The 27,712-nt window shown below is 37.3% G+C and overlaps 1 protein-coding gene across 4 annotated transcripts; it reads right to left on the bottom strand.

The window, feature by feature from the left end:
• Positions 1-27,712, bottom strand: bub1ba (BUB1 mitotic checkpoint serine/threonine kinase Ba). Of its 4 annotated transcripts, none has more exons than XM_084431334.1 (17): positions 27,594-27,712; positions 27,307-27,390; positions 25,326-25,498; positions 24,246-24,346; positions 20,283-20,401; positions 16,719-16,756; positions 16,484-16,565; positions 15,915-16,002; positions 15,397-15,611; positions 13,720-13,850; positions 11,375-11,512; positions 11,219-11,298; positions 10,217-10,375; positions 6,933-7,069; positions 6,709-6,844; positions 987-1,102; positions 1-280 (listed from the first exon to the last, which is right to left on the bottom strand). In XM_084431334.1, the coding sequence occupies exons 2-17, from the start codon at positions 27,369-27,371 to the stop codon at positions 166-168; spliced, it is 1,893 nt and encodes a 630-aa protein (XP_084287460.1). In that variant the 5' UTR covers positions 27,372-27,390; positions 27,594-27,712; the 3' UTR covers positions 1-165. The 4 variants fall into 4 exon arrangements, with proteins under 4 accessions (XP_084287460.1, XP_084287457.1, XP_084287458.1 ...); XM_084431331.1 differs by having other exon boundaries at positions 15,388-15,611; positions 27,594-27,707; XM_084431332.1 differs by having other exon boundaries at positions 15,388-15,608; positions 27,594-27,707.

Here is a 27,712-nt window from a genome sequence, read left to right as displayed (position 1 = left end):
TCACTGAGATTTTCTTTATTATGAATTAAAAAAACATTGTGAAAATAGTTTATTAATGTGTATAAAGAACAATATATAACATTAATTCCACAGTTTCACACGGAGTGAAAAGAACATGGCCTTATTTTACAATGAAATAGTGTAACATGACTTAACATCTGATATTCATAAGCTGTCTGTCACATGACTGATGAGGTCGGACAACACCAGCGGAGAAGACTTCGGCTCCGGATTCAGAGTCATGTGGAAGAAGTCCTTCCATGAGGAGCTCACAGGAGCGCTGAGGGAAATGACCAATCAAACACACTTAAGACAAACATCTGGAATACAGTTTTCATGTGCTTATCTTAAAGGGTTATAAAGATGTGCAAATACTTCACTCTAAATATCTGGTAACACTTTATAATAAGGTTATATTTGTTGATATGAGTAAACAATGAAAATGACTTATAAATCACTTTATAAGAGCAACATTATTCATTATTAAAATATAAAGTTGTATCTGTTTCTTTAATAATCACTGTTGTTATTATTAATGGACCTGATCAAACATGAATGAACTATCAATGAAAAGTTGTATTTTTATTAACTTACATTAATAAGTATTGTAACAATTGTATTGCTCATTAGTAATGCAATAACTAATGGGACCATATTTTAAACCGTTACCAAATATTTTTGTTGTGATGAGATTTGTGTTTTTGCATTATGATGATGCGCACACACACGCACACGCACACACATGCACACGCACGCATCATCATAATGCAAAAACACAAATCTCATCACAACAAAAATATTTGGTAACGTTTTAAATGCACACACACACACACACACACACACGCGCGCACACACACACACAAACACACACACACGCACGCACACACGCACTCTGCTCTCTTTTGTCTAAGTGGTCAAATATGGCCTGGACATGTTTTTGTTCCTCCATATGTCTGTACAATATTAATAGTTAATGTTGCTCGCACCTCTGATCAGATCCAGATAATTCCTCCAGACTCCAGGCCGAGTTCTCCTGCGTTACTCTCATTGGTCGGTTAAACAGCAGAGTGTGCACGATTTCTGCAAGGCCAATCAGATCAACCTGTTGCAAGAACAGAAATAATTAAATGCAACAATTATTGCTTTTTACACATTTCATGCATTTGATTGTTCATTAACGATTAGCTAGATAAATGAACAAACGGATGCAAACCCTAAACCATAAGCCGGCAGCTGAAGTAGTTTAAAGATTATGTTTTTTCTTCTTGATTATTTCTGCCGCTGCATAAATCCCGTGTCAGATCTAGGCAGGTGGAGCTGGGGAGGGGGAGGGGTTCAGAGAGTCTGTTAGCACTGCAGGACTAGCTGAAAGCTAACACTGAACCCGACTATTTCAATGTTAAGCAAGCAATCTCATTGGCTGCAGGATCAGCAGAGCCAATCAGCTGTGCCATAGTTGTAACACACATGGTTTAAAACTTTCCACACATGCCAGCATGACAAAACTTAGTGTATTTACTAGTTGCCATATCAACACTATATATATAGACAAAAAATCTTTGGAAGATATCGCTGAACATTTAACTATAGGCAAGGCAAGTTTATTTATATAGCACATTTCATACACAATGGCAATTCAAAGTGCTTTACATAGAAGAAATTAAAATAATAAAAAGAAATAAGAATAATTAAAACAGTTTAGAATACAATACAGTTCAGTACAAACAGTCGGAGGAACAGCGGCACAGTGCTCAATCAGTAAATGCACAGCTGAACAGAAGTGTTCTGAGTCTGGATGTGAATGTGACTGTAGGAGCACATCTGATCTCCTCTGGAAGCTGGTCCAGCATAGTACCTAAAGCGGACTCGCCATGCTTAGAGTGAACCCTTGGTATTTCTAGCTGATATGATCCTGATGATCTGAGTGATCTGTTGGGTTTATATTCAGTGAGCATATCTGCAATGTATTGAGGTCCTAGGCCATTGAATGATTTATATACCAGTAATAATACTTTAAAAAAAATGTAATTTAAAATTAAAAAGGTTCTGCTCAGAATCCTGGCGGCAGCGTTCTGTATGAGCTGCAACTGTGTTCTGGTGTTTTTGGGAAGGCCAGTGAGGAGTCCATTACAATAATCCACCCTGCTGGTGATGAAAGCATGAACAAGTTTCTCTAAGTCTTGTCTGGAAACAAAGCATCTTATTCTTGCAATATTTGTCAGATGATAGTATGCTGATTTAGTTATTGCTTTGACATGACTACTGAAACTAAGGTCTGACTCTAGAGTCACACCGAGATTATTGTTTTCTGCACTATCTATATGGATGTTAAAATCTCCAGCAATGGCAAAACAGTCAAACTCTGAGGTAATTGTTGATAACAGTTCTGTAAAGTCCTCAGCGAAGGCTGGAGAGTATTTTGGAGGCCTGTAAATAATGATAAGTAAAATGCGTGGAGCACCTTTTAACACAGTACCCAGATATTCAAAAGACGGGTAATTCCCAAATGATATTTGCTTACATTGATAGATATCTTTAAAAAGAGCAGCTAGACCCCCACCTCTCTTTACAGCTCTGCAGACACTCATAAAAGTAAAGTTAGGAGGGGCTGTTTCACTGAGGACTGTTGCACTGTAGCTGTCTTCTAGCCAGGTTTCATTTAGAAGTATAAAATCCAGGTTGTTTGTGGTTATTAAGTCGTTGACTAGAAGTGATTTATTTTTAAGTGAGCGGATGTTAAAGAGTGCTAACTTAACAGACTTACTTTTCCCCACAGCAATATTAGTTTGACGTGTAATAGGCACCAGATTAGATGGGTTTGCTGTACGGCTATTGAAGGCCTTAGACTTTCTATCTTGTATTAGAACAGCAATAGAGAAAGATACAGGCACACTGGGTTCCCGCTTGTTTTGTAAACATTTGAGAAAGTTACTGTTATCATAGCGGGGACCCGACACATATCACTGAGAGCTGGTATCAGTTGTTTTTGGTTCACCTCGAGCAGAAGGAGGAGGGTGTGGGCCCTGGCGTTGTGGCAGAGGCCGAAGAGCTCTCACGGGAGGGCGAGGGCGAGCTGGGCCCGCAGGCTTTGGTGCGGGTGGTTGAGGTGCCTGCCGTTTTTTGGTTGATATCTGGGGGCTTGCAGCAAAAGAGTGGGATAGTTTGGTTCCAGCATGCACCAGATCCTCCATTTTCTGTGAGAAGCACAGAAGTGGAGATGCTGGAGAGAGGGATAACGTGTCTGGTGAAAGGGGCTGTTGCTCTGGTGTCTTCGGAGGCTGTGATATGCTGTCCTGGCTTCCCTGGCTGTTTTCCAGGAAGTCATCCTTGGGTGCTGAATCTTGGAGCAGTTCTAATATGTCACTGCTGTCTGTGGTGAGCTCTGTGTGCAGGGCTCTGCTGAGATTGTGTCCGTGAGCAGAGGTTGTTGTGGCTCAGTGGTGTTAGCATTGTCCTTGTGTGATATGTCAACCGCATGTCCATTTTGTGCTGAAGTGAAGCTCCTGTGGTCATTCATACTGTGTCCAGGTGTGTGTGTGCCGTTCACATTGAGTGGATTGGCACACATTGCAGAAGGATGATTGAGGGAGAAGTAGAAATTGTCCTTTAACACTCTTGAACCAAGTTTGTTTGGGTGGTGGCCATCCCGATGAAAAAGTTGCCTCTGACTCCAGAAAAGATTGAAATTGTCAATGAAGTTTACTCCTTTTATATTGCAGGTTTTTTGCAGCCATGTATTAAGCCCAAGCAACCGTGAAAACCTGTTTGTTCCTCTTGCTGGGAGTGGTCCACTGATGAATGTTTGAACTTTCAGTCTTTTAAGCGTTTCAAAAAGTTCATTGAAATCCTTCTTAAGGAGTTCTGACTGCTCTTTATGAATATCATTCTTCCCCACATGAATGATGAGTCAATTTGCAGTCTTATGTTTCATCAGAATGTTCTGAAGTTCCCTGTTTACATCAGAAGTTGTTGCTTGTGGAAGGCAGCACGTAGTTGTATCCCTGCTGCTAATGTTTCTGATTATGGAGTCCCCCACTATCAGAGTCCTGGGCTCGGCTGAGCTCTGAGCTGAGTGCCGCTGTCTGCTCGACCTTGAGCGCCAGTTAGCATCAGTGTTAGCTACTGGCTGATTCAGTCTGTGTTCGATCACATTCATCACGTTTGGGGATTCCTCATTTACATTCATTAGTACTTCAAATCTGTTCTCAAGATGTATAGGCAGTGGTAGGATACCAGTGTTTGCAATCCTTGTCAGAGCTGTATCTGGGGTAGAGGATGCTACTGCGGCAATATGTGATGCTCGTGATAATCTGATGTCTCGAGTGCCTTTGGGTCTCGCTCCCTGTTTGTGCCATCGATTTGTAAGTCGATCGGCTTGTTTCTCTACCTGTCGAGGAGCACTAGTTTCATGGGACTCACCGGCTGTATGCTGAGGCTGTCCATGACGAAGCTCTGTTGTGTGCTCCGTCTGGTTTGGTGGTCCCGTACGTAACTTTGTTTCAAGAACTGCAATCCTTTGTAAAAGTCTGTGGCAGTTAGTGCAGCAAGTAGATTCCTGAACCAGAAGAGGCATTTTCTCTCTTATCCTTATGAGTGTAGGCAGTTGTGTTTTCCTTTCCCCGGAATGTAAGCTGGTCGGGTAAAAGAATTCTGCGTTTTTGTAGTAATCCAAACTTTGTCGTTTGAGCACTGTGCTGATTTGCCGAAGTTAAAATTAGGTGATAAGGAAATAAAATATAAAAAGATAAAGATAAAAAAGATAAAATATAAAAGCGATAGAGCAAAGCGCGGAGCAGTAAGCAAGAGCGTCCGAACAGTAGCTGAGCAGGAAGTGTGTATCTATAGTAGGGCTGAACGATATTCTGTTTTAACATCGACATCGCGATGTGCGAATGAGCGATAGTCACATCGCCGGAACATGCGATGTGAAGGGTAACGTTAGTAGCACCCATAGTGTATTAAGAGAACGGTAGCACACAGTAAACACGAGTTTGTTGTATGGCTTTTTGCTGGGGTGACATACGCGTTCCGCGTGCCTGCAAAGTGATTGGTTCGCTGTGCCGCAGCTCACCGCGCTCACTGCCGCAAAAAAGTCAAAATCAGCTATTTGGGACTAGCCTATTTCGTCTACAAAACGGAGGATGTTGACCAAAAAGAGGTAGGCTACTTTTCTGGAGTGTTATAAAGTTGTGGATGGTTGTCTTTTTTAAAAAAGTCGTTTATTTTTCGAGTTCGCATTTATGAGGAAAAAACAATGTTACGTGACATTACGGACGCGACCGTTATGAAAGCAGCACTAAAAGACTGCTTTAAAACTTTCACAGAGACCTCAAACAGAAAGCACAAAGCCTTTCTTTAAAACGAATTTCGTTTTGTATTAATTGTATCTTAATTTTAATCAGTATTTCATTATCCAATTTCCTGGATTTAATAAATAAAAATTAAATATAGCAGCCAGCGCCTGAACTGGAGATTAAGCTATCATCCATGAACCGAAACTCAGCATAAAAGGTAGCCTACTCGCCTCACACACCTATAATAATAATAATAATAATAATAAAAAAAAAAAAAATAATAATAATAATAATAATAAATAAAAAAAAGAAATATAACTATTATCTACAGAAATCTCTACTTTTAAACAGAACCATAAATTTTTTTTTTAATTAATCTGTATGAAAAGTGCATTTCTCCCGATCACTGCTGCGAAGATCGCGAGTCAGTATTGTCAACTTCATCTTTACAGAAAACACTTGTTTATTAATAAACAATTAAAATGTCTCATTGTAATATTTTACATATTATTAATCATTACTTTTGCTGGTTCTAGGTGCCGTTTACATGAACGCGTCACTGAATCAGCACAGAAAACATAATTTTTCGGGTCCTATACCTGAAGAACGTTAGGTCCTGTGAAGAACGTTCACCGAATTCTGAGAGAAATATGTTTCTGGAATAAAATATTAAGTGGCCTTTTTGTTACTTGTAATGAAGCTTGCTTATTAGTGAAATTATTAATAACATGGAATGGTAATTATTGACTTTAGCCTGGATTGATGGCTCGCAATATCGCGATATATATCGTTGGGAAAAAAATATCGCAATGTAATTTTTTTCCAATATCGTGCAGCCCTAATCTATAGCAAAAGTACATTTCTTAAATTAAATTTTCATCTATTTTTTGTGTTTATATAAAATTAGACAAATCTGATATTATTTTAATCTTATGCGTGTTATTTAACAGTTGATATGGTTCTTTAATGCTGATCTCGCCGGGTTTAAACCCCAGGTGTGCAGGCGGGGCATGTTGTCACACTGCGTTACAATGAGCCCCTATTAGGCCTATGCTTTTCTATTCTATACTTTCATGAATTCTATTGAGAAACCATGAGAATAAGGTGAATAAAGTTAATTGTATTTTATTGAGGAAATATTTTAGTTTGTCTTGTATATTTTTTGGATTAGATCAGATAACATTTTAATCTGTCATATGGCCACCTTTGGGGCATGTTGTCACATTTCACTTCCATTCTTTCAGGGTAAATCAAGAAAAAAAAAGCATACACTGTATTAATGAAGCAAAACCACATAATTGTACAAGACGTGGGAAATTAATGTGGGAAAAAATAAAAACCCTGAACCCAAAGTGAATTTACACAAATTCACAAGTGTTGATATATTTGGAAGGAAAGAGGAGTGTGAATGTACCTGATAAGGCGAGGCAGAAGCTGGCAGAAGACCCTGTTGTATGTACTCCTGTGCCGACGGAAGGTCTTGTGCAGTTTTCACGTCACTCTGGAGCTGCAGATCCACTGCGCTTGAGAAATCTAGAGCTGTGATGCCACTGCGGCCACACACACAGGATGAGCGGCTTGGAAACGGGTATCAATACTAAGCGTATGCTTGCGTGTGCATGTGCTTTACTCATGTACCTGTGGTAAGAGTACAGGGTTTCTGGCTTCAGGCCTCCATGGACCACCTGACAGGAATGAAACCGCTTCACCAACTCTAGTAACAGAAGGACTAAGCGTGAAACATCCGTTCTAGCAATGGGCTCAGCGAGGAGATCCTAACGGTGGAAAGATGAAAACACAAATGTTTGATTGAGGACTTGCATATAAAAAGACTGTTTCCGCCACAGAATAAAGAATAAAAAGGGTAATTGCGACTTTTTATCTCACGATTCCGAGTTTACATCTCAGAATTGTGAGATATAAAGTCAGAATTGCGTGATATAAAGTCAGAATTGCATGATATAAAGTCAGAATTGTGAGATATAAAGTCAGAATTGCGTGATATAAAGTCAGAATTGCAAGATATAAAGTCAGAATTGCAAGATATAAAGTCAGAATTGCGAGATATAAAGTCAGAATTGCGAGATATAGTCAGAATTGCAAGATATAAAGTCAGAATTGCGAGATATAAAGTCAGAATTGCGAGATATAAAGTCAGAATTGCGAGATATAAAGTCAGAATTGCGAGATATAAAGTCAGAATTGCGAGATATAAAGTCAGAATTGTGAGATATAAAGTCAGAATTGCGTGATATAAAGTCAGAATTGCATGATATAAAGTCAGAATTGTGAGATATAAAGTCAGAATTGCGAGATATAAAGTCAGAATTGCGAGATATAAAGTCAGAATTGCGAGATATAAAGTCAGAATTGCGAGATATAAAGTCAGAATTGCGAGATATAAAGTCAGAATTGCGAGATATAAAGTTGCAATTGTGTGATATAAAGTCAGAATTGCGAGATATAAAGTCAGAATTGCGAGATATAAAGTCAGAATTGTGAGATATAAAGTCAGAATTGCGAGATATAAAGTCAGAATTGCGAGATATAAAGTCAGAATTGCGAGATATAAAGTCAGAATTGCGAGATATAAAGTCAGAATTGCGAGATATAAAGTCAGAATTGCGAGATATAAAGTCAGAATTGAGAGATATAAAGTCAGAATTGAGAGATATAAAGTCAGAATTGCGAGATATAAAGTTGCAATTGTGTGATATAAAGTCAGAATTGCGAGATATAAAGTCAGAATTGCGAGATATAAAGTCAGAATTGCGAGATATAAAGTCAGAATTGAGAGATATAAAGTCAGAATTGCGAGATATAAAGTTGCAATTGTGTGATATAAAGTCAGAATTGCGAGATATAAAGTCAGAATTGCGAGATATAAAGTCAGAATTGCGAGATATAAAGTCGGAATTGCGAGATATAAAGTCAGAATTGTGAGATATAAAGTCAGAATTGCGAGATATAAAGTCAGAATTGCGAGATATAAAGTCAGAATTGCGAGATATAGTCAGAATTGCGTGATATAAAGTCAGAATTGCGAGATATAAAGTCAGAATTGCGAGATATAGTCAGAATTGCGAGATATAAAGTCAGAATTGTGAGATATAAAGTCAGAATTGTGAGATGTAAAGTCAGAATTGTGAGATGTAAAGTCAGAATTGCGAGATATAAAGTCAGAATTGCGAGATATAGTCAGAATTGCGAGATATAAAGTCAGAATTGCGAGATATAAAGTCAGAATTGCGAGATATAGTCAGAATTGCGAGATATAAAGTCAGAATTGCGAGATATAAAGTCAGAATTGCGAGATATAAAGTCAGAATTGCGAGATATAGTCAGAATTGTGAGATATAAAGTCAGAATTGTGAGATGTAAAGTCAGAATTGTGAGATGTAAAGTCAGAATTGTGAGATATAAAGTCAGAATTGCGAGATATAGTCAGAATTGCGAGATATAAAGTCAGAATTGTGAGATATAAAGTCAGAATTGTGAGATGTAAAGTCAGAATTGTGAGATATAAAGTCAGAATTGCGAGATATAAAGTCAGAATTGCGAGATATAGTCAGAATTGCGTGATATAAAGTCAGAATTGCGATATATAAAGTCAGAATTGTGAGATTTAAAGTCAGAATTGCGTGATATAAAGTCAGAATTGCGAGATATAAAGTCAGAATTGTGAGATATAAAGTCAGAATTGCGTGATATAAAGTCAGAATTGCGAGATATAAAGTCAGAATTATGAGATATAAAGTCAGAATTGTGAGATATAAAGTCAGAATTGTGAGATATAAAGTCAGAATTGCGATATATAAAGTCAGAATTGCGAGATATAAAGTCAGAATTGTGAGATATAAAGTCAGAATTGCGAGATATAAAGTCAGAATTGCGAGATATAGTCAGAATTGCGTGATATAAAGTCAGAATTGCGATATATAAAGTCAGAATTGTGAGATATAAAGTCAGAATTGCGTGATATAAAGTCAGAATTGCGAGATATAAAGTCAGAATTGCGTGATATAAAGTCAGAATTGCGTGATATAAAGTCAGAATTGCGAGATATAAAGTCAGAATTGCGTGTTATAAAGTCAGAATTGCGTGATATAAAGTCAGAATTGCGATATATAAAGTCAGAATTATGAGATATAAAGTCAGAATTGTGAGATATAAAGTCAGAATTGTGAGATATAAAGTCAGAATTGTGAGATATAAAGTCAGAATTGCGAGATATAAAGTCAGAATTGCGAGATATAGTCAGAATTGCGTGATATAAAGTCAGAATTGCGAGATATAAAGTCAGAATTGTGAGATATAAAGTCAGAATTGCGTGATATAAAGTCAGAATTGCGAGATATAAAGTCAGAATTGTGAGATATAAAGTCAGAATTGTGAGATATAAAGTCAGAATTGCGAGATATAAAGTCAGAATTGCGTGATATAAAGTCAGAATTGCGAGATATAAAGTCAGAATTGCGAGATATAAAGTCAGAATTGTGAGATATAAAGTCAGAATTGCGAGATATAAAGTCAGAATTGCGTGATATAAAGTCAGAATTGTGAGATATAAAGTCAGAATTGCGAGATATAAAGTCAGAATTGCGTGATATAAAGTCAGAATTGCGAGATATAAAGTCAGAATTGCGAGATATAAAGTCAGAATTGCGAGATATAAAGTCAGAATTGCGTGATATAAAGTCAGAATTGCGTGAAATAAAGTCAGAATTGCGAGATATAAAGTCAGAATTGCAAGATATAAAGTCAGAATTGCGTGATATAAAGTCAGAATTGCGAGATATAAAGTCAGAATTGCGAGATATAAAGTCAGAATTATCTTTTAAAATGTTTTATTCTGTGGCGAAACAAGCTTCCGTACTTGCGGAGGTTTACAAGGAAAAGAAAAACGGATTGAGGAGACGTACCTCGATGGTCTCTCCGTGAGGAATCCTCCAGAGGGTCATGCAGCCGTTCTCGAACATGTAGCAGGAGATCTGGACGAGACGATCCTGCTGGTCATGTGACAGTCGAGCTCGGAGCTGCGAGCTGATGAAGAAATCCCACGGCACTGAGGAAGAGTCCAGCTGAACCGGGAAAACAGGGAAGCGTACAGTACAGGAGGAGGAAATATGGAAACATCAGAGTTAGTCACAAAAACATGACAAATAAAGATGTAAGAAATGAGTGTTTATATATATATATATATATATATATATATATATATATATATATATATATATAAAAGTGCTGTCAAATAGATTAATCACGTATCATAAAAGTTTGTTTATATGATACGTGTGTGTGTGTGTGTGTGTGTGTGTGTGTGTGTGTGTGTGTGTGTGTGTGTGTGTATATATATATATATATATATATATATATATATATATATATATATACACACACATACATACATATATACACACACACACACATATACATACATATACAGTATATTTATATATTTATATATAGAGAGAGAGAGAGAGAGAGAGAGAGCAGTGTAAATCTAAAAGTTAAAGGTTATCACGAACATCATAAATCTATCAACAAAGTATAAATATACAAGAGTGTGAATATATATATATATCGTCAACCAGTGGATCTCTGAGCTGAGTGAGTGAGTGGAGGTGGGGCTCATTTGCATATTCATAGAACCCCGCATACTAAATGAGGCAAGGGTGTCGAGTTACATTCAAGATATTTGCATAAAGACTTTTTTCAAGGAAAAAAACATTTAAATATGTCATTTTGGTGATCAAAGATGAGTTTTAAGGGATAAAATGATTGACTACAGGGGGACTTTAATAAATACTATAATAATATTTAATACTAAAATTGCACTTTAAATATATTATAACAACTAAATAAGTGTCTGTTTATCTGTAAATCTCATTTGCCATCATTGTATTGTTGATATAGTGTCGCACCTTCAGAAGGACAGTGGCATCGCTGGACGAGTAAACGGTGAAGTCTTTCTTCTTCTGGCAGTAAACCAACGTCTCTCCATCTGGAAGTGTGGGGAATATTCTATTAAACATTATTTTGACAATATTACTGCACCTGTGCATGAGTTTTCCAAATACCAAGATTTAAGTCCCCGCTGGTGTCAGGAAGCAGCTCAGTTTTACGGTGGAAGCTGGAAAAGGTCGTCACGTCTGCTTGCTGACACAGCCTGGACCTCACGCCTGGACCGCAGACGTCCTCGGATTCAGTGACTGACACTATGAGCACAAATACAAACATGTTGAAAAGATGTAAGATCATATATCATAGAACATACTTTTGGGCGGGGGAAAATGACCAGATAATGTAAGATGTGTGTGCCTGGGATCCAGTAATGAAACAAGTGACGCCTTTGTGAACGAGTCATTGAATCATTCATATGTATATATTAAAAACAAAAATTCATTTTAGGTTTCTTTCTTGTGTATATATATATATATACATATATATATACACATATACACACACACACACACACACACACGAAAGAACCTAAAATGTATTTGGTTTTTTTAAGATCTAAACAAAACCCAATAGATTAGAAATGGATGATTCTGAAATAAATTGAATCATTTTTGAATCATTGATTCTCCCATGATTCTGAACAGATAATTTAACAAAAATAACATGCAATTTACAGACCTGCAAACTCCTGAGACTAAAAAAGGTGACAGTCCAGGTATGCGGCGCATCCCATGCAACAAGAGATTAACACAGTTGCCAAATTGCTTTATGTTACACTTACTCTTGCATCAGCTGTTGTGTAAACAGTAGGGGTGTAACGGTTCACAAAATTCACGGTTCAGTTCGATACGATACACTTGTGTCACGGTTCGGTTTGGTACATTTTTGATACAGCAAAAAGATAGAAATGCCAGAGAAATTTCCTTGATTTAATTTTTTTTTATTTTTTTTTATTAAAACTAACATCATAAAGTATGATTTTTTTTTTACTTCGAGCAATTCTGGAGCAATAATTGACTCTTTTTAGGAGCATATAAAACAAAACAGCTCCTTGGAAAAAATACTGTAGTAGTTATAAACAAAGGTTTATTTTAGTTCAGAATGATTAACATTTGAGGGCAGCAATTGTATTCATAATGTCAAAATAAAACCGACGTAATGTTACTTGAAGGCATTATAGCCTACTATTCCTGCCAAACTTACATGGTTGCAGTTAGTGTTACTACAGTAAATCCATGGTGAATGTTGCTGATCTACACTGGATAGTTCATTCATGCCACAATGTTTCTTCCTGGTTTCCACGTCAGCGCTGTTTGATCCGTTAATAACGGAGTAATGTTAATGTTTCTCACTAGATCTCGCAGCGATGTTATTACTTCTGTGGCGAATTCAAATGCTTTCTTTACTGGATCTCTTATTAGCGCTGTGTAGTAACAGTGTCGCTTTATCAAGATCGGCTCGCGCTGCTTTGGTCCAAACTGATAAACGGTCCGTCAACCACACAATAACGAGCAGTTTCGTTCCGCTTGCATTACGTTTGCCATTTGATGTTGGACAGTGTTGTGGTCGCGCCGGCGGATGAGCGCGCTCACCACGCGCAACGCGCCTACATTTGAAATTTCAAAATACCCCCCCCCCCCCTTTGAATAATTTGACTTGAATTATTTTAAAAAATCGGTTTGAGTGAATGATTCAATGACTCACTCATAAAGACGTCACTTGTTTCATTACTGGATGAATCAGCGTTTTTAAACAAATCTCGAGTGAATGATTCAATGACTCACTCATAAAGACGTCACTTGTTTCATTACTGGATGAATCAGCGTTTTTAAACAAATCTCGAGTGAATGATTCAATGACTCACTCATAAAGACGTCACTTGTTTCATTACTGGATGAATCAGCGTTTTTAAACAAATCTCGAGTGAATGATTCAATGACTCACTCATAAAGACGTCACTTGTTTCATTACTGGATGAATCAGCGTTTTTGAACAAATCTCGAGTGAATGATTCAATGACTCACTCATAAAGACGTCACTTGTTTCATTACTGGATGAATCAGCGTTTTTGAACGAATCTCGAGTGAATGATTCAATGACTCACTCATAAAGACTTCACTTGTTTCATTACTGGACGAATCAGTGTTTTTAAACGAATTTCGAGTGAATGATTCAATGACTCATTCATAAAGACGTCACTTGTTTCATTACTGGATGAATCAGCGTTTTTAAACGAATCTCGAGTGAATGATTCAATGACAAACACATTTTTAACAGTGTCTTGTCTCCACCTACTGTTGTAATGATGTAATGATACAATCTTTATTTGAAGCGTCAAGTTACTTTCAAAGGTGATTTAACTTCGATAGTGATCTTTTAACAATGAATTGTGCAGCTCTAAAACAGATCTAGTTTCACTAAGAGAGCATATCAACTCTAAACTGTGAGCTTTATTTCCCACCGTTCTCCAGCACAGTCTCTGGTCCCTCCACAGCTCGGCTGATCTCCGTGTCATTAAAGCGTTTCGTGGGATCCTGGGAAAAGTTAGCGAAGGAAGTGCCGCCCAAGTCCTGACTGATCTCTAGGATAGGACTGTGAACACAAAGCATGGACAAACCAAAGTCTGAGTGAGATTCTAGTCAAGATTTGTCATAATTAGCCATTAAAAATACTGTAACATGAAATCAGATGTAACGGTGTGGCGCACTAGCAACACAAGCTCACGGGTTTGATTTGCAGAATGCATGAACTGATGAAAATGTGCGCCTTCAATGCAATGCAAGTCACTTTGGATAAAAGCATCTGCAAAATGCATAAATGTAAAAAATGTAAATGTAATGCAAGACATGCATTTACAAGGGCTGGGCATCATGTTAATATATATATATTGTGGCAACTATACAAAAATTTGAAATTTTGACACATGGTTTATATCACAGCATGAAAATATGATCATTACATTTCTGTAGTATCTCATTATCATGAAATAAAATTTCTCATATTGTGAAATATGTTTCTTGAAGTTTCTTTGTAATTATTTGTGAAAACTGTTTCTACACCAATTTTTTTTTTCCAGTTCAAGACATTTTTAAGACAATTCTGAACATTTCCAGACAGTTTTATCGCAGTGAACGAACACGCTGATGCGTCAGATACTGTAAAATTAAACACTTTTTGGTTTTTCAAGGACTGAGATCTCACTTATCAAACAACATCTTTATTATAAAGTGCAGTGTGGAGAAAAAATCTCTGGTAGCCGAGGCACTCCTTAGTTAAAATGTCTTTATTAAAGAAATGACATGTCCTAAACGGACAACTTTAAAATGCCCACGCGTAGCGGCATGGGGCCTTCTTCTGCCCTGAAGAAGGCCCCATGCCGCTACGCGTGGGCATTTTAAAGTTGTCCGTTTAGGACATGTCATTTCTTTAATAAAGACATTTTAACTAAGGAGTGCCTCGGCTACCAGAGATTTTTTCTCCACACTGCACTTTAGATGTTCTACCTTGGACCGAAGAGCACCCAAATCAAACTCAAAAGGAATTGAGCACGCCATCCATCCTGAAACAAAACATCTTTATTATCTTTTAAATAAAAATGTTAGATGAAAAATAAACTAATAAAACAAAACGGTTCAAATAATAAAGTGCAGCAGATGCAATGACGGTGGAAACTTTAATCATTGAAAGGATATTATGACAAAGATATCGCTTTCCTTATTCAAACTGATTTATTTCCATGAATACATGATTGAGCTGAAGAATGAAAGCAATGATTGCTTTATATGAGCAATATCACACTCATAGCCATGAGAAACGCCTCTATATATGTATTAGACGGACTGCAGCGTTAATTGTGTGTGAAAAGATAATAAATAATAATCAATAATTCATGCACTTTTCTTCTTAAATATGTCTGTTTTCAAGGGTTTTCAGGACTTAAATTTACAAAAGTAAAATTCAAGCACTTTAAACACCTTGTACGAACCCTGCAGACAGCAACCAAGTGTCGACCCAGATCCGGCACACATCTGGTGCGTGCTGAATCCACACGTTCCAGATCTGGGCCGACGCCATGTTGCCGTCTGGAGAGCTCAATAATAAAAACAGCAAATTCAAGCACTTTAAGCACCTGGAGTACCTGAGCTTGTTCTCCTCAGGGCTCATGGTTGAGCTCGGTGCTTTAGTGGACTCTGGGTTCTCCGGGGGTTTCTGCCTCTCGACTCCACCGAACGGAGTTGAAGCGAGATGAGTGGCACGAGCGAACTCACACGTGTCGTCTGGGCTCCGGCACAGAGTCTTATTCCAGTGGCCGTTGACGATGGCTTCCTCACAGCGAGAGATGGACGAGTCCTGCTAATGACCGTGATTACTGACAGGAACACTTTAATTACGAACACTGAGAAGAAACTGAGAGGAGTAGTTCACTTTAAAATGAACATTAGCCCATGACAGATGCACGTCTTTGAGCTTCAATCTGTTGGTAGCCATTCACTGCCACTCTAAAGCTTGGAAGAGCAGGACATTTATTAATGTAACTCTGATTGTGTTCGTCTGAAAGAAGAATGTCATGTACATCTAGGATGAGTTGAGGGAGAGTAAATCATGGGCTAATGTTCATTTTAAAGTGAACTATCCCTGTAGGAACGCTGATCTCACTCTGTCAGCGGAGGGTTCTGCTTTTGACTTTGGCACTTTCATACTCGAGGTCGGCAGCTTCAGAGACACACGGTTTGTCGAAGATGATCTGAAATTGCAAAGGAAACATCTTGATTAAATGAAAGAGTGGACAGAGCGGCCAAAGAAGAAAGAATAAAACAAACACAAAAAACTAAAAGGAATGACAAAAAGAACAAACAAAAGAACTAGAAAGAGAGAGGAGAAAGAAAGAACAATTAAAGAAAAAACGAACCATATAAAGACAGAATGCAAAAATTAATGAACGATAAAAAGGAAGAATGATAAAAGAACGATAGAAGTGAAAAAAGCTAAAAAAAAGAAAAACAACAAAAAAGAACGAACGATAAAAAAAACGGATGACAAAAGATAGAATGATAGAAAGGAAGAACAATATAAAAGAGCGATAAAAGAAAGATCAACGATAAAATGATAAGAATGAAAGAAAGAAAGAAAGAAAGAAAGAAAGAAAGAAAGAAAGAAAGAAAGAAAGAAAGAAAGAAAGAAAGAAAGAAAGAAAGAAAGAAAGAAAGGCCAGCTGGCGTCCTCACGGTCTGTGTGTCTGTCTGTTCTCATCAGAAGCGCTGGATGGTTTTGCTGTGGCTGTTTTCTGCTGTCGAGAGTCACTTCCACCTGAACACACACACACACACACACACACACGTTTAAGCACAGGAACTTCACCTGAACACACACACACACACACACACACACACGTTTAAGCACAGGAACTTCACCTGAACATAGACACACACACACAGTATGTGACAGACAGGAGAGACTCACTCTGATGCGTGTGCTCCTCTCGACTCACTGCACTCCTCCTGAACACACAACAGAAAAACCATCAGCAAAAAGATCAGAGAAACATTTAAATGCAAACACCTCAACACAACCCAACCCAACACAACCCAACCCAACTCAACCCAACCCAACTCAACACAACTCAACACAACCCAACACAACTCAACACAACACAACTCAACACAACACAACACAACACAACACAACACAACCCAACCCAACCCAACCCATACCTGCCAACCTTGAAATTATTTTTTGCGTACCGACGGGGGGGGGGGGGGGGGGGGGGGGGGGCTTACGACGACGACGACGACGGGGGGGTTGTGGACGACGACTTATCACATGCATTAAATTGCATTGCATAAAATGTGTGCAATGCAATATAATGCAGTATAAAATATAAAATATAAAACCCCTATAAAACTGTAAAAAGAAAATTTACAATTAAGATAGGCTACTTAATTTATTATTCCAATATCCAAATATGATACTAAATACCACAGGGAAAAGGGCTTCTATTTGTGACGTGCTGTCTTTGCCTTTGAACATTGCGCATTTTAAACAGGACACGCATTAGCTGAATAAATGTTACCCAATACAAACATATTTATAGAAAACAGTTGACAATGATTAGACAGGAGTCCAATAAGAGCATAACGAATCACTTATTCTAAAAAGAATCAAGTATACCGGTAAGTTAGACGAATCCGACATAAGGGCTGTTAACAGTAAAATGTTCGTCATTTAACGAATTTTAAAAACAAGGATGGATAATACAAAATGCTTTCTGGCATTTTGACAAAATAAAACAAAAAAAAACAAAACTAAAACAAGCAAGAACAAAATTTAAACTTAGCCAGTCAAATTTAATTGTACAATTATCTTCTCTTCTTTGTGCGCGCGTCCGTGTTTGTGAGAGAGAGCTCGCGCAGCACTGATACAACGCGGTAGTAGCCTACTTTTTAATCTGTAACGAACGCGCTAGTTTTCATACAAAATAAATATGTAACATAATTAGGTAGGCTACTTTAGTTATTATTAACACAATAACGTAACACATGAAGGCTACGTTTCTTAGCACTGAGAATTAATTAATAAACGCCTGTTTCTCCAGACTCGCGCTTATCCGTAATCTACAAATCACATCACTTTCATAATCACTAAGCCATAGCGATTTCAAGTTTATTAAGATTTATCGTTCAGCATTTCTTGAGCATTTTATTATTTGCATGGCTGAATGATGTCTTCCTCTTTTCTGAGTGACCATGAAGAACGGAGTATTTTAAGATAATGCGATCCGTGTGATCATCGAATCCATAGGATTACGTTAACTCAGTACAATATTTCAACTTTCCATATCGAGCCCAGCCCAGGCCGTTTACCTTCAGGAGTCAGATGTACAGTGACTACTGTACTGTCCTCGCTTATGAAATCAGCCAGACTGCGGGCCGCGGGAGTGGAAGGCGGATCGAGCGGGATTCTTTATTGGTGTCGATTTTCAGTCTCTTTTTAATGATAGGCCTTACGCATCTGTCAATCATCCCCGCTTGCTATTTGGGGAATGAATCCAGCGCTATGATTGGTCGAACTCTTCTTCTTTTGCTGTTGCTTGATTTGAGGACTGCGCATGCAGAGGCGTCACCAGGTTTTTGCGTAGTTTAGACTAACAAATCGTACCAGCGTACTTTGAAGTCAAAATGCGTATCCGCTACGCAAAATGCGTACAGGTTGGCAGGTCTGCCAACCCAACCCAACTCAACCCAACTCAACCCAACCCAACACAACCAAACCCAACTCAACCCAACCCAACACAACCAAACCCAACTCAACCCAACCCAACACAACCCAACCCAACTCAACCCAACCCAACACAACCCAACACAACTAGGGATGCGCGGTATACCGGTACTGCAAAAATACCGGTATATGTTAGGCTATATTTCAAACGGTACAATATCATAATTTTGCTCAATTCGGTATTTGATGCGCTGCTGTTTCGAAGTTCACCGCTAGGCGGCAGTGCGCTACCCAAACTGACGCGGGTGGGTCACGCAAAACCGGCAAACGGTGACAACGGAGGAACACGATGGATCAAACATATGAAGCTCATTGATCTACACGCCCGAAATTAATAAATAAAGAGTGGGAGTGAAATATGGCTTTACTTTGCCTACAAAAGTAATGAGAAAGGTTAAGCAACAGACCTCAATGCACCACTCTACAAACGCTGCTTTAAATTAGCCACGGGAGGCAACACATCAAATCTGGCTAACGTTAAGAACCACTTGTCACTTGATCATCCTGACTTGTTCAAATAGTTCAGAGATCGACAGGTGAGTCCATCATTCAACTGATTTAATTTAGACTTTTATTCACAGCGCAGTGAGCGCACATACATAAGAGCTTATCAATTAAATATGACACGGACCGGATCAAATGTGCTTGCATGACACGTGAGAGAGAAAGAGCAATAGTAGTAATATGGATATTACTAATATGAATGTTAGAATAACACTTTACATTTAAGCTACATTTGTCAACATTCATTAGGTAACCTGACCTAACAGTATTATAGCATTTATTAATCTAGATCAATCAGTCATTATTATTTAAATATACTAATACATGTTTAGCATGTTAACATTACTTTATGCAATGCATTAATCTAATATGAACCCAAACACAAACCAAACAGTAATCAAACCAAGATGAATAAATGCTATAAATGTTGATAATTCTCTGTTGATGCATGACAGCTAATGGTTTACATGTCATTTCATTCTATTATTATTCTATATTAATCAATTATTATAAAAATATTAACCTATTTTAATTGTATAATTTCAGGTATCTTTTTTTTAAATCCAAATTTAACCCCGACTTTTTTTATTTATTTCAATTTTTTTAACATTTTGATAGTTTTTGTTTGCACATTCGGTGCAGCAGAGTTTCAAGCAGTGTTTTTTAATAAAATTGTTTCAATTCACTTAAATTTTGAGGCTGGTTATTTGTCACCTGTGGTATCGATTTAGTATCGATACCGAGGTATTAGGTTCTGGTACCGTACCGAAACCAAAATTGTGGTATCGAGCCATCCCTAAACACAACACAACACAACACAACACAACACAACACAACACAACACAACACAACACAACAACTCAACTCAACTCAACTCAACAACACAACTCAACCCAACTTAACCCAACTCAACCCAACACAACTCAACACAACACAACTTAACCCAACTCAACCCAACTCAACCCAACCCAACCCAACCCAACCCAACACAACACAACCCAACAAAACAACTCAACCCAACCCAACTTAACCCAACTCAACTCCACAACACAACCCAACACAACACAACCCAACACAACTCAACTCAAACCAACCCAACTCAGCCCAACACGGCCCAACCCAACCCAACTCAACCCAACTCAACCCAACCCAACCCAACCCAACCCAACACAACCCAACACAACCCAACACAACCCAACACAGTCGGTTTAAGGAGGATTTTCTTAAAGCATTATAAGAGCTGACCTCTGAACCTCATGCCCTTCTTCCTGATCGCTGTAAATGACGAATGGAGCTCGTTTCACAACAGGGTCGGCAGGTTCACACGCACCAGCAGAAGAAGAGCCGGCCTCCTCGTCAACGATCTAGACCAAGTATTAAAATCACACTGTTAAAACAGGAGCCAGACTTATGCTGGTGTGTGTCTGAAAGCTCCTCTTAAAAATGCAAAACATTCGTTTAAAGGTGCAGTGTGTGATTTTTAGCGGCATCTAGTGGTTTGCAAGCGAATTGCAACCGGTCAATAATTCGCGGCCTTTCCTTGAAATTTCAAACTCTACGGTGGCCGACGTAGGAAGCCACGTCTTTTTCTGCTGCTTCTCATTCAAGTTAGTGATGAAACGCGCTCTGTAGCGCTGTCTGTTCGCTGTCGGCTACGGTAGAAACATGACGTCACGATATATGTCGACCTTCATAGAAGGGGTGGCCGCGGTTATGTACATATAAATGACTCATTCTAAGGTAATAAAAACATAACGGTTCATTAAGTAAGGTCTTTATACACCACTGAAAACATAGTTATGGATCTTATATTGCATTTCTGTCAATAGATCCTCAGAAATATCACACATTGCACCTTTAAAGGGATAGTTCACCCAAAAATGAACATTAGCCCATGATTTACTCACCCTGAACTAGGGCTGCACGATTTGTGGAAAATGTCATATTGCGATAATTGAGGTCAATATTGCGAGTGTTTTTCTCTGTTCCCTTTGTTCTTTGATTAACTTTAGCGACAGATATAATTAGTGGCTACTGTGTACTGTCCCTTTAAGACCGATTTGCGTCATATAATCGCGTAGGTTTGACATCGCGATTGCGATAAGATTAATCGTGCAGCACTACCCTGAACTCATCCTAGGTGTATATGACATTCTTCTTTCAGACGAACACAATCAGAGTTATATTAATAAATGTCCTGGCTCTTCCAAGCTTTATAATGGCAGTGAATGGTCATTTCTGTTTTGAAGTCCATCAAAGTATACAGCCGTCTGCCGGAAGATAGTTATTTTAGTCGATTAAGTTTTAAATGTGGATATTTTTCTTACACAAACGCATCGCTTCACTTCAGAAGGCACTTTTATGATGGACAGATGCACTTTTATGATGGACAGATGCACTTTTATGATGGATAGATGCACTTTTATGATGGACAGATGCACTTTTATGATGGACAGATGCACTTTTATGATGGATAGATGCACTTTTATGATGGACGGATGCACTTTTATGATGGATAGATGCACTTTTATGATGGATAGATGGACAGATGCACTTTTATGATGGACAGATGCACTTTTATGATGGATAGATGGACAGATGCACTTTTATGATGGACAGATGCACTTTTATGATGGATAGATGGACAGATGCACTTTTATGATGGACAGATGCACTTTGATGGACTTAAAAAAATATACGGCCATTCACTGCCATTATAAAGCTTGGAAGAGCAGGACGTTTATTAATATAACTCTGATTGTGTTCGTCTGAAAGAAGAATGTCATATACACCTAGAATGACTTCAGGGTGAGTAAATCATGGGCTAATTTTCACTTTTACATTTACATTTACATTTACATTTACATTTACATTTATTCATTTAGCTGACGCTTTTATCCAAAGCGACTTACAATTGCTATATATGGCCCAATGACGTGACGTGCAATTTTGATGTCCAAACCCCTTTATGAAGTCAAAATAAGGAAATGTTTAATAAAAAGCACATTTATTGAATCAATTGATCTCTGTTTATCAAATGATATAAACATATATTGAGGGTATTACAAAGTGTAAGAATTATTAGACATTATAGTCACATAATGTCATACCGGATAACTGTCCGGACCTTAGAGTGACATACAAAAAAGCCAAACAAACTGTAAAAAATCGAATAAACCCTAACATCTCCTCCACAGGCATTATTGTATGAGTCTTGACAACAATATATTTAAATATTACAAAGAATATGACATCCAGTTAATTGTTATGCTTTGGAGCATTCTGTCCCAAAACTGGCTGTCAGCCAATGTCATACGGGATAACAAGCAAACTGGAGCAATTTTATTGTGAATTTTATTTTGACACGATGTGAGACAGCATGTTACACAATCAGGAAGACCCTGATGGACCCCCAAACAATGGTGAAAGGTAAGTATGTCTTTCATAAAATGTGTTTAACTCACCCTTTTTCTTCACTAGCACACTATGTAGTAAAATCCTGTGTCATATGGGATAACGCTAAAATAACATATATAATGTGGATTTTATGTAAATATGTTTATTTAGCATGAATTTACATATTTGGAAGTTGAAGGTAAAGGTTGCAGATTTCTATAGGTAGCCAAAAATACTGCCTGATAAAGATTTAAACTGAGTTTTGTCATACCGGATAACAATTTTGTCATATAGGATAACAGTTACTTTCTGTTTGACAATATATTATTATACAGTTTTCAGCTTTAATTTGTATAATTTCCATTAAAATTGTGATATTAACATATCATTAACATTGTTTAGTTAAATATTAGCAAATTATATAATTCATATTAATATTCAATTACAATTACACTTAATTATTGTCCAACCTGTCATATTGGGGAATCAGCCCCTTTAAGTCTATAAAAATGTAGTGTTCATTTAATGAAACTAATGAAATTTAGTGATTCAAGGTACTTCAACCCATTAATAAGATTTTTCTTTATAAATATGTTGTTCAATTACATGCTTTTGTAAATTTGTTGTTCAAATAAATGATGTTCAGTGAAATGAGTGAAGGTCGCCTACTTTAACCCTTTACATTATTTATGAATATTGATGTAGAGTGACTATGATCATCAATAAAATGATTCACGGTTCTTTTCAGTACTAAATTAAACCTAATGTTGAAAAGTTGTGCTGTTCTGATATTCATAAACATGAAAAAAATGTTTAAATGTATTTGTATACTTGCCAAATCTGGGAAGAAACCACACTGAGTTTGTGTGTAACAGTTTACACACTGAAAACCACATCTGTATTTCTTTACAGTGGAGCCTAATTAATTTCCTTGGAAAAACATTGCATAACATAAACATTAATTATTTATGAACATTATTAAGTGTTGTAAAAATGACAATTCATGTGTTAACTTATATGGTGTCATACCGAGTAACAACTTAAGTCAGGCGGGATAACGCTGTTTTTTCCCATTGAAATGAATTATTTCACTTCATGGAGTTGAGGAAACAATAATAACATGATACCAAGTCCTGTAAAACATTTTCAGACATTTCGCATTTTAAATCACATTGCAGTGTTAAAATGTGGGTAAAGAACTTGAACAAGTAGGGTCACGTTTAAAGAAATCACAATATAATGAGAAAAAATTGTTGTGCAAAACATTTTTTTCTGTGCTCCAAATATTGTTTACTGCATCACTTTATATATTCATTAAGTATTATTGATTTGAAAAGTTTTAATATCGTAATATTTAGAAAATGCATTAACGTTATCCCGTATGACATTTTGACTGGTGTCGTCACATGATTCTCAGTTAAACCGCTTAAAATACATTGTTTAAAATTGAGATTTTAGTAATAAGTAAAAAACACCCCCATAAAGATAATAACTACTTTGATGTGCAGTTTTAACCTTTTTGAATTTTTTATCAGTTGAAAACCTTATTTGTCACTGGCCCATATGTCAGAGGTCGCACGCCTCTGGAGCAACTAGGGGTTAAGTGTCTTGCTCAGGGACACATTGGTGTCTCACAGTGGATTCGAACCCGGGTCTCTCACACCAAAGGCATGTGTCTTATCCATTGCGCCACACCACCCCCACTTTTGGTTGAACTAATCCTTTACAGGGATCCTTCAACTGAAACTTCAAGTTCTTTCAGCATTTCCTGTCCCTCATTTCTCTGGTCAGATATTGAGTATACGGCTGTACCTGCTGTGGAGCTGTGCTGATCCTCTGCTGAATGAGTCTCTGCTTCTGCTCGATCTGAAGCTGCAGGTCCTGCTTTATTCTGTTGATGTTTGAGGCCTTTTCTGCACAGTTAGAAATGTAAAATCAAATTAAAATGCTATACGGTCTAATCAAGGCTTATTATAGTTAACTAAAACCATAAAAGTAATAAAAAAATAAAATATATATATAAATCTTAAACCTATTTGATTTCAGCTAATTGCTAAAGCAACATTTCTCATTGTCATTTAGTTTGACTTCATTTAGTAATATCGAACACTGATTTTTCTTTTTTTTTACAAAACTATATAGACACATTTAAAACACACACACACACACACACACACACACACACACACACACACACACACACACACACACTCGCATTAGTGTGAACCAGCATGCGTGCGTGCTCTGGGTGTGTTTTTGTGAGGGATATACTCGATAATGTCATATTGCATATCATTAAAAAAACAATTACGGTATTATCGTGGACGATACAGTATATCGCACACCCCTAAATGTTATATATTGTATTGACAACTCAATTAAATACTTCACATCGTATATTCTGCAAAATTAGACGTTTTTAAATAAACAATGGGCTGTTTTAGGGCTGGAGGATATGATGATATATAACATTAATATAAGTGATCACATGGATGTAGACCTATATTGTATTTATATAAAGCGTTCACAGGCAAATTTGCTTTATGCATTTCTTTATGTATGTAAACACATGTCAACATCCATGACCACTGGATCTTCGGTGAGTTGTATGGAACACTATATCGAGTCCAAGCTTTAGTTCACACTGATAATCGGTCATTTTACTGGTGTTTTCAGTTTCTCCTGTTAAATCCAGTCCCGCATCAGCTCTTCTGCCACTCAGTCCGGCTGAGCGAGTGTGTTCCCACGGGAAAGTGACGTCAGAGCACATCCTCTATTCGACTTCAGACGCAGCGCATGGGTTTAGTTGAAGCATTTGATTCCACACTTGATTAAAGGCTGCCTCAGACACACCTAACAACATTACACATGCTGTATAAAACACACACGTACCGCTCAGAGCCCTGTAGTAGCGCTGCGCACGGAGCTCTTCCAGGCTGAACTCCGCGTCTCCCTGGTACACCTGGTCTTTGCAGTACATGATCTGCATTTGATCCTCCTGCTGGGAAGCCTGGTCTTCTGGAGTGGGAATCCTCTGGGACGGGAGCGCAGTCTCCGCCGGAGCGCTGTGGTGGAAACGCTCACGATTACATAAGTTAAAATAAAACAGTCACAGACCAATATATGGGATGAACTGAAGCACTAGTTACAGTCCAACAACAACAACAAAATGTTCTAAGAATATTTCGCTAACATTCCCTTTAAGTTATAAAAACGTTTTTTTTCTTGGTTATGCAAACATTAACGTCCCCCTGTGGTGGAAATCCAGCTTTTAATGTTGTTTATGTGTCTATGTGGTGTTTTTAATATGCTTTAAGACAAAGCATGTGTAAGTTCATAAGTCGACACCATTGCTGAGTATTTCCTCCTTAAAACTGCAGTGAACCAAAGACAGTCTCAAACACACGCTTTGAAATCGCTGGTGTTTCTGACGTCACAAACTACCTTGTAACCAATCAGATCAACGTGTGATCGTCAACCAGTGGATCTCTGAGCTGAGCGAGTGAGTGGAGGCGGGGCTCATTTGCATATTCATAGAACCAATCAGATCAACGTGTGATCGTCAACCAGTGGATCTCTGAGCTGAGTGAGTGAGTGGAGGCGGGGCTCATTTGCATATTCATATACTAAATGAGGCAAGATATTTTAAAGCATGAAGACATTCTTTTAAATATGTCATTTTGGTGATCAGAGATGAGTTTTAAGGGATAGAATTGTTGACTACAGGGGGACTTTAAAGGAAAATTCCATTTAACATTTTGCAAAATGCTACGTTTGTATTAGAGGTCGACCGATAACAGTTTTGCCGATTAATCGGCACCGATAACTGGAAGAGGCAAAATAAAAACTGACGCCTCGTGGAGTTTGTTGTGACGCCGCACAGCTGATCGCTTTAATGCATCCGTTACGCAGGAAGTGGATAAATATAAAGCTAGTGACATGAGAAAGCAATGAGTATTGACATGCTGCCGACTGAAACATACAAAAATCATGAGGTCGATTTCAGGTTTTTTTTATCGTCACTCTAACATATTTTGATTAGATAATCATCAAGTGTTCTAAAATAGAAGCAAATAATATATATATATATATATATATATATATATATATAATATATATAATATAAAGGTGGACATTTATTAAGCATTAATGTTTGGATTTATATGACATAGTAACACTTTACATTTACATTAACACTTGTAACATTAACTTTGGTTAATAAACGTATTGTTAATTTGTTGATTTCAATATTCACTAATACATTTTTACATTTTAAAGTTGTGTCTTAGATAATACATTAATAGTTAATACATAATAGCCTACATTAATATTTTTTAATCATTTGATCGGTTATCGGTAAAATCCACTATCGGTCGACCTCTATTTTAAATGTTCTTTGAACATTCTGAAACAAGTAGTAATATTTATAATAAATAAATAAATAAATAATAATAGAAGAACGTTTAACATTAACAATGTATAAATAAGCCCTAAGTTTGACCAAAAAACATGCTGTTGTAAATTAAAATGTTATTTGTTAATATGGGAATTCAAATTAGGAGACATGAACACAATTATTTAGATATAATATAAAATACTCATGATTAAAATATATTTAATATAAACTTATTCTTAATCTTATTTGGTTTCGGCAGGTTAGAATACAACGATGTAGACTTCACTACAATGAGCCGTGTGTGTGTGTGTGTGTGTGTGTGTGTGTGTGTGTGTGTGTGTGTGTGTGTGTGTGTGTGTGTGTGTGTGTGTGTGTGTGTGACAAACGACCCAAAACAAAACACTTAACAAAAAAATCACTTAAGTTACAATAAAAACATCATGAACAAGTGGATCTTCAGCACATCGCTTAACTTACCTCCAAATGTGAGACGAAAGTTCATCCATCTTCACGCGTTTTGATTGCTCAAACCCTAAAGCCATCTATCCTGTGCGATGTTTCCTGTGATATAATAAATCCAGTAGCATATAGGTTATTTGTAATCAGAATACTAAAATGATTGTGTATATAACACGAGTAGGATGGGTTCGTATTCATGACAGCTGGCCTCACAGCGACAGACACTAACAAATCATTTTCAAACCAACAAAACATTATATTTGCGAGTCGTATACATTTAGAAGTTGTAAAATTCATGACTGTACCTCCGAAAATCATCAAATATTTCTGTTTCGGCGCAGTTTGCCTGTATTAAACCCTGACAGCAGAGGTGTGTGTGTGTCTGTTGTGCATTCGGTGTATTCGAGGCTCAATTTCAAATGTT

The sequence above is a fragment of the Rutilus rutilus genome, assembly GCF_951802725.1.
Source record: "Rutilus rutilus genome assembly, chromosome: 15".
Taxonomy (NCBI): domain Eukaryota; kingdom Metazoa; phylum Chordata; class Actinopteri; order Cypriniformes; family Leuciscidae; genus Rutilus; species Rutilus rutilus.
The sequence above is the reverse complement of the archived record's forward strand: the minus strand, read 5'-3'. Positions and strand labels throughout refer to the sequence as shown.

Coding starts and splice junctions, on each gene's coding strand:
- bub1ba (XM_084431331.1), bottom strand. CDS start 27,371: ATGGCTTTAGGGTTTGAGCAATCAAAACGCGTGAAGATGGATGAACTT. Junction 11,513..13,719: donor AGAGACTGTGCTGGAGAACG/GTGGGAAATAAA, acceptor TTGTGCTCATAG/TGTCAGTCACTGAATCCGAG. Junction 10,376..11,218: donor ATGCCACTGTCCTTCTGAAG/GTGCGACACTAT, acceptor TTCCCGGTTCAG/CTGGACTCTTCCTCAGTGCC.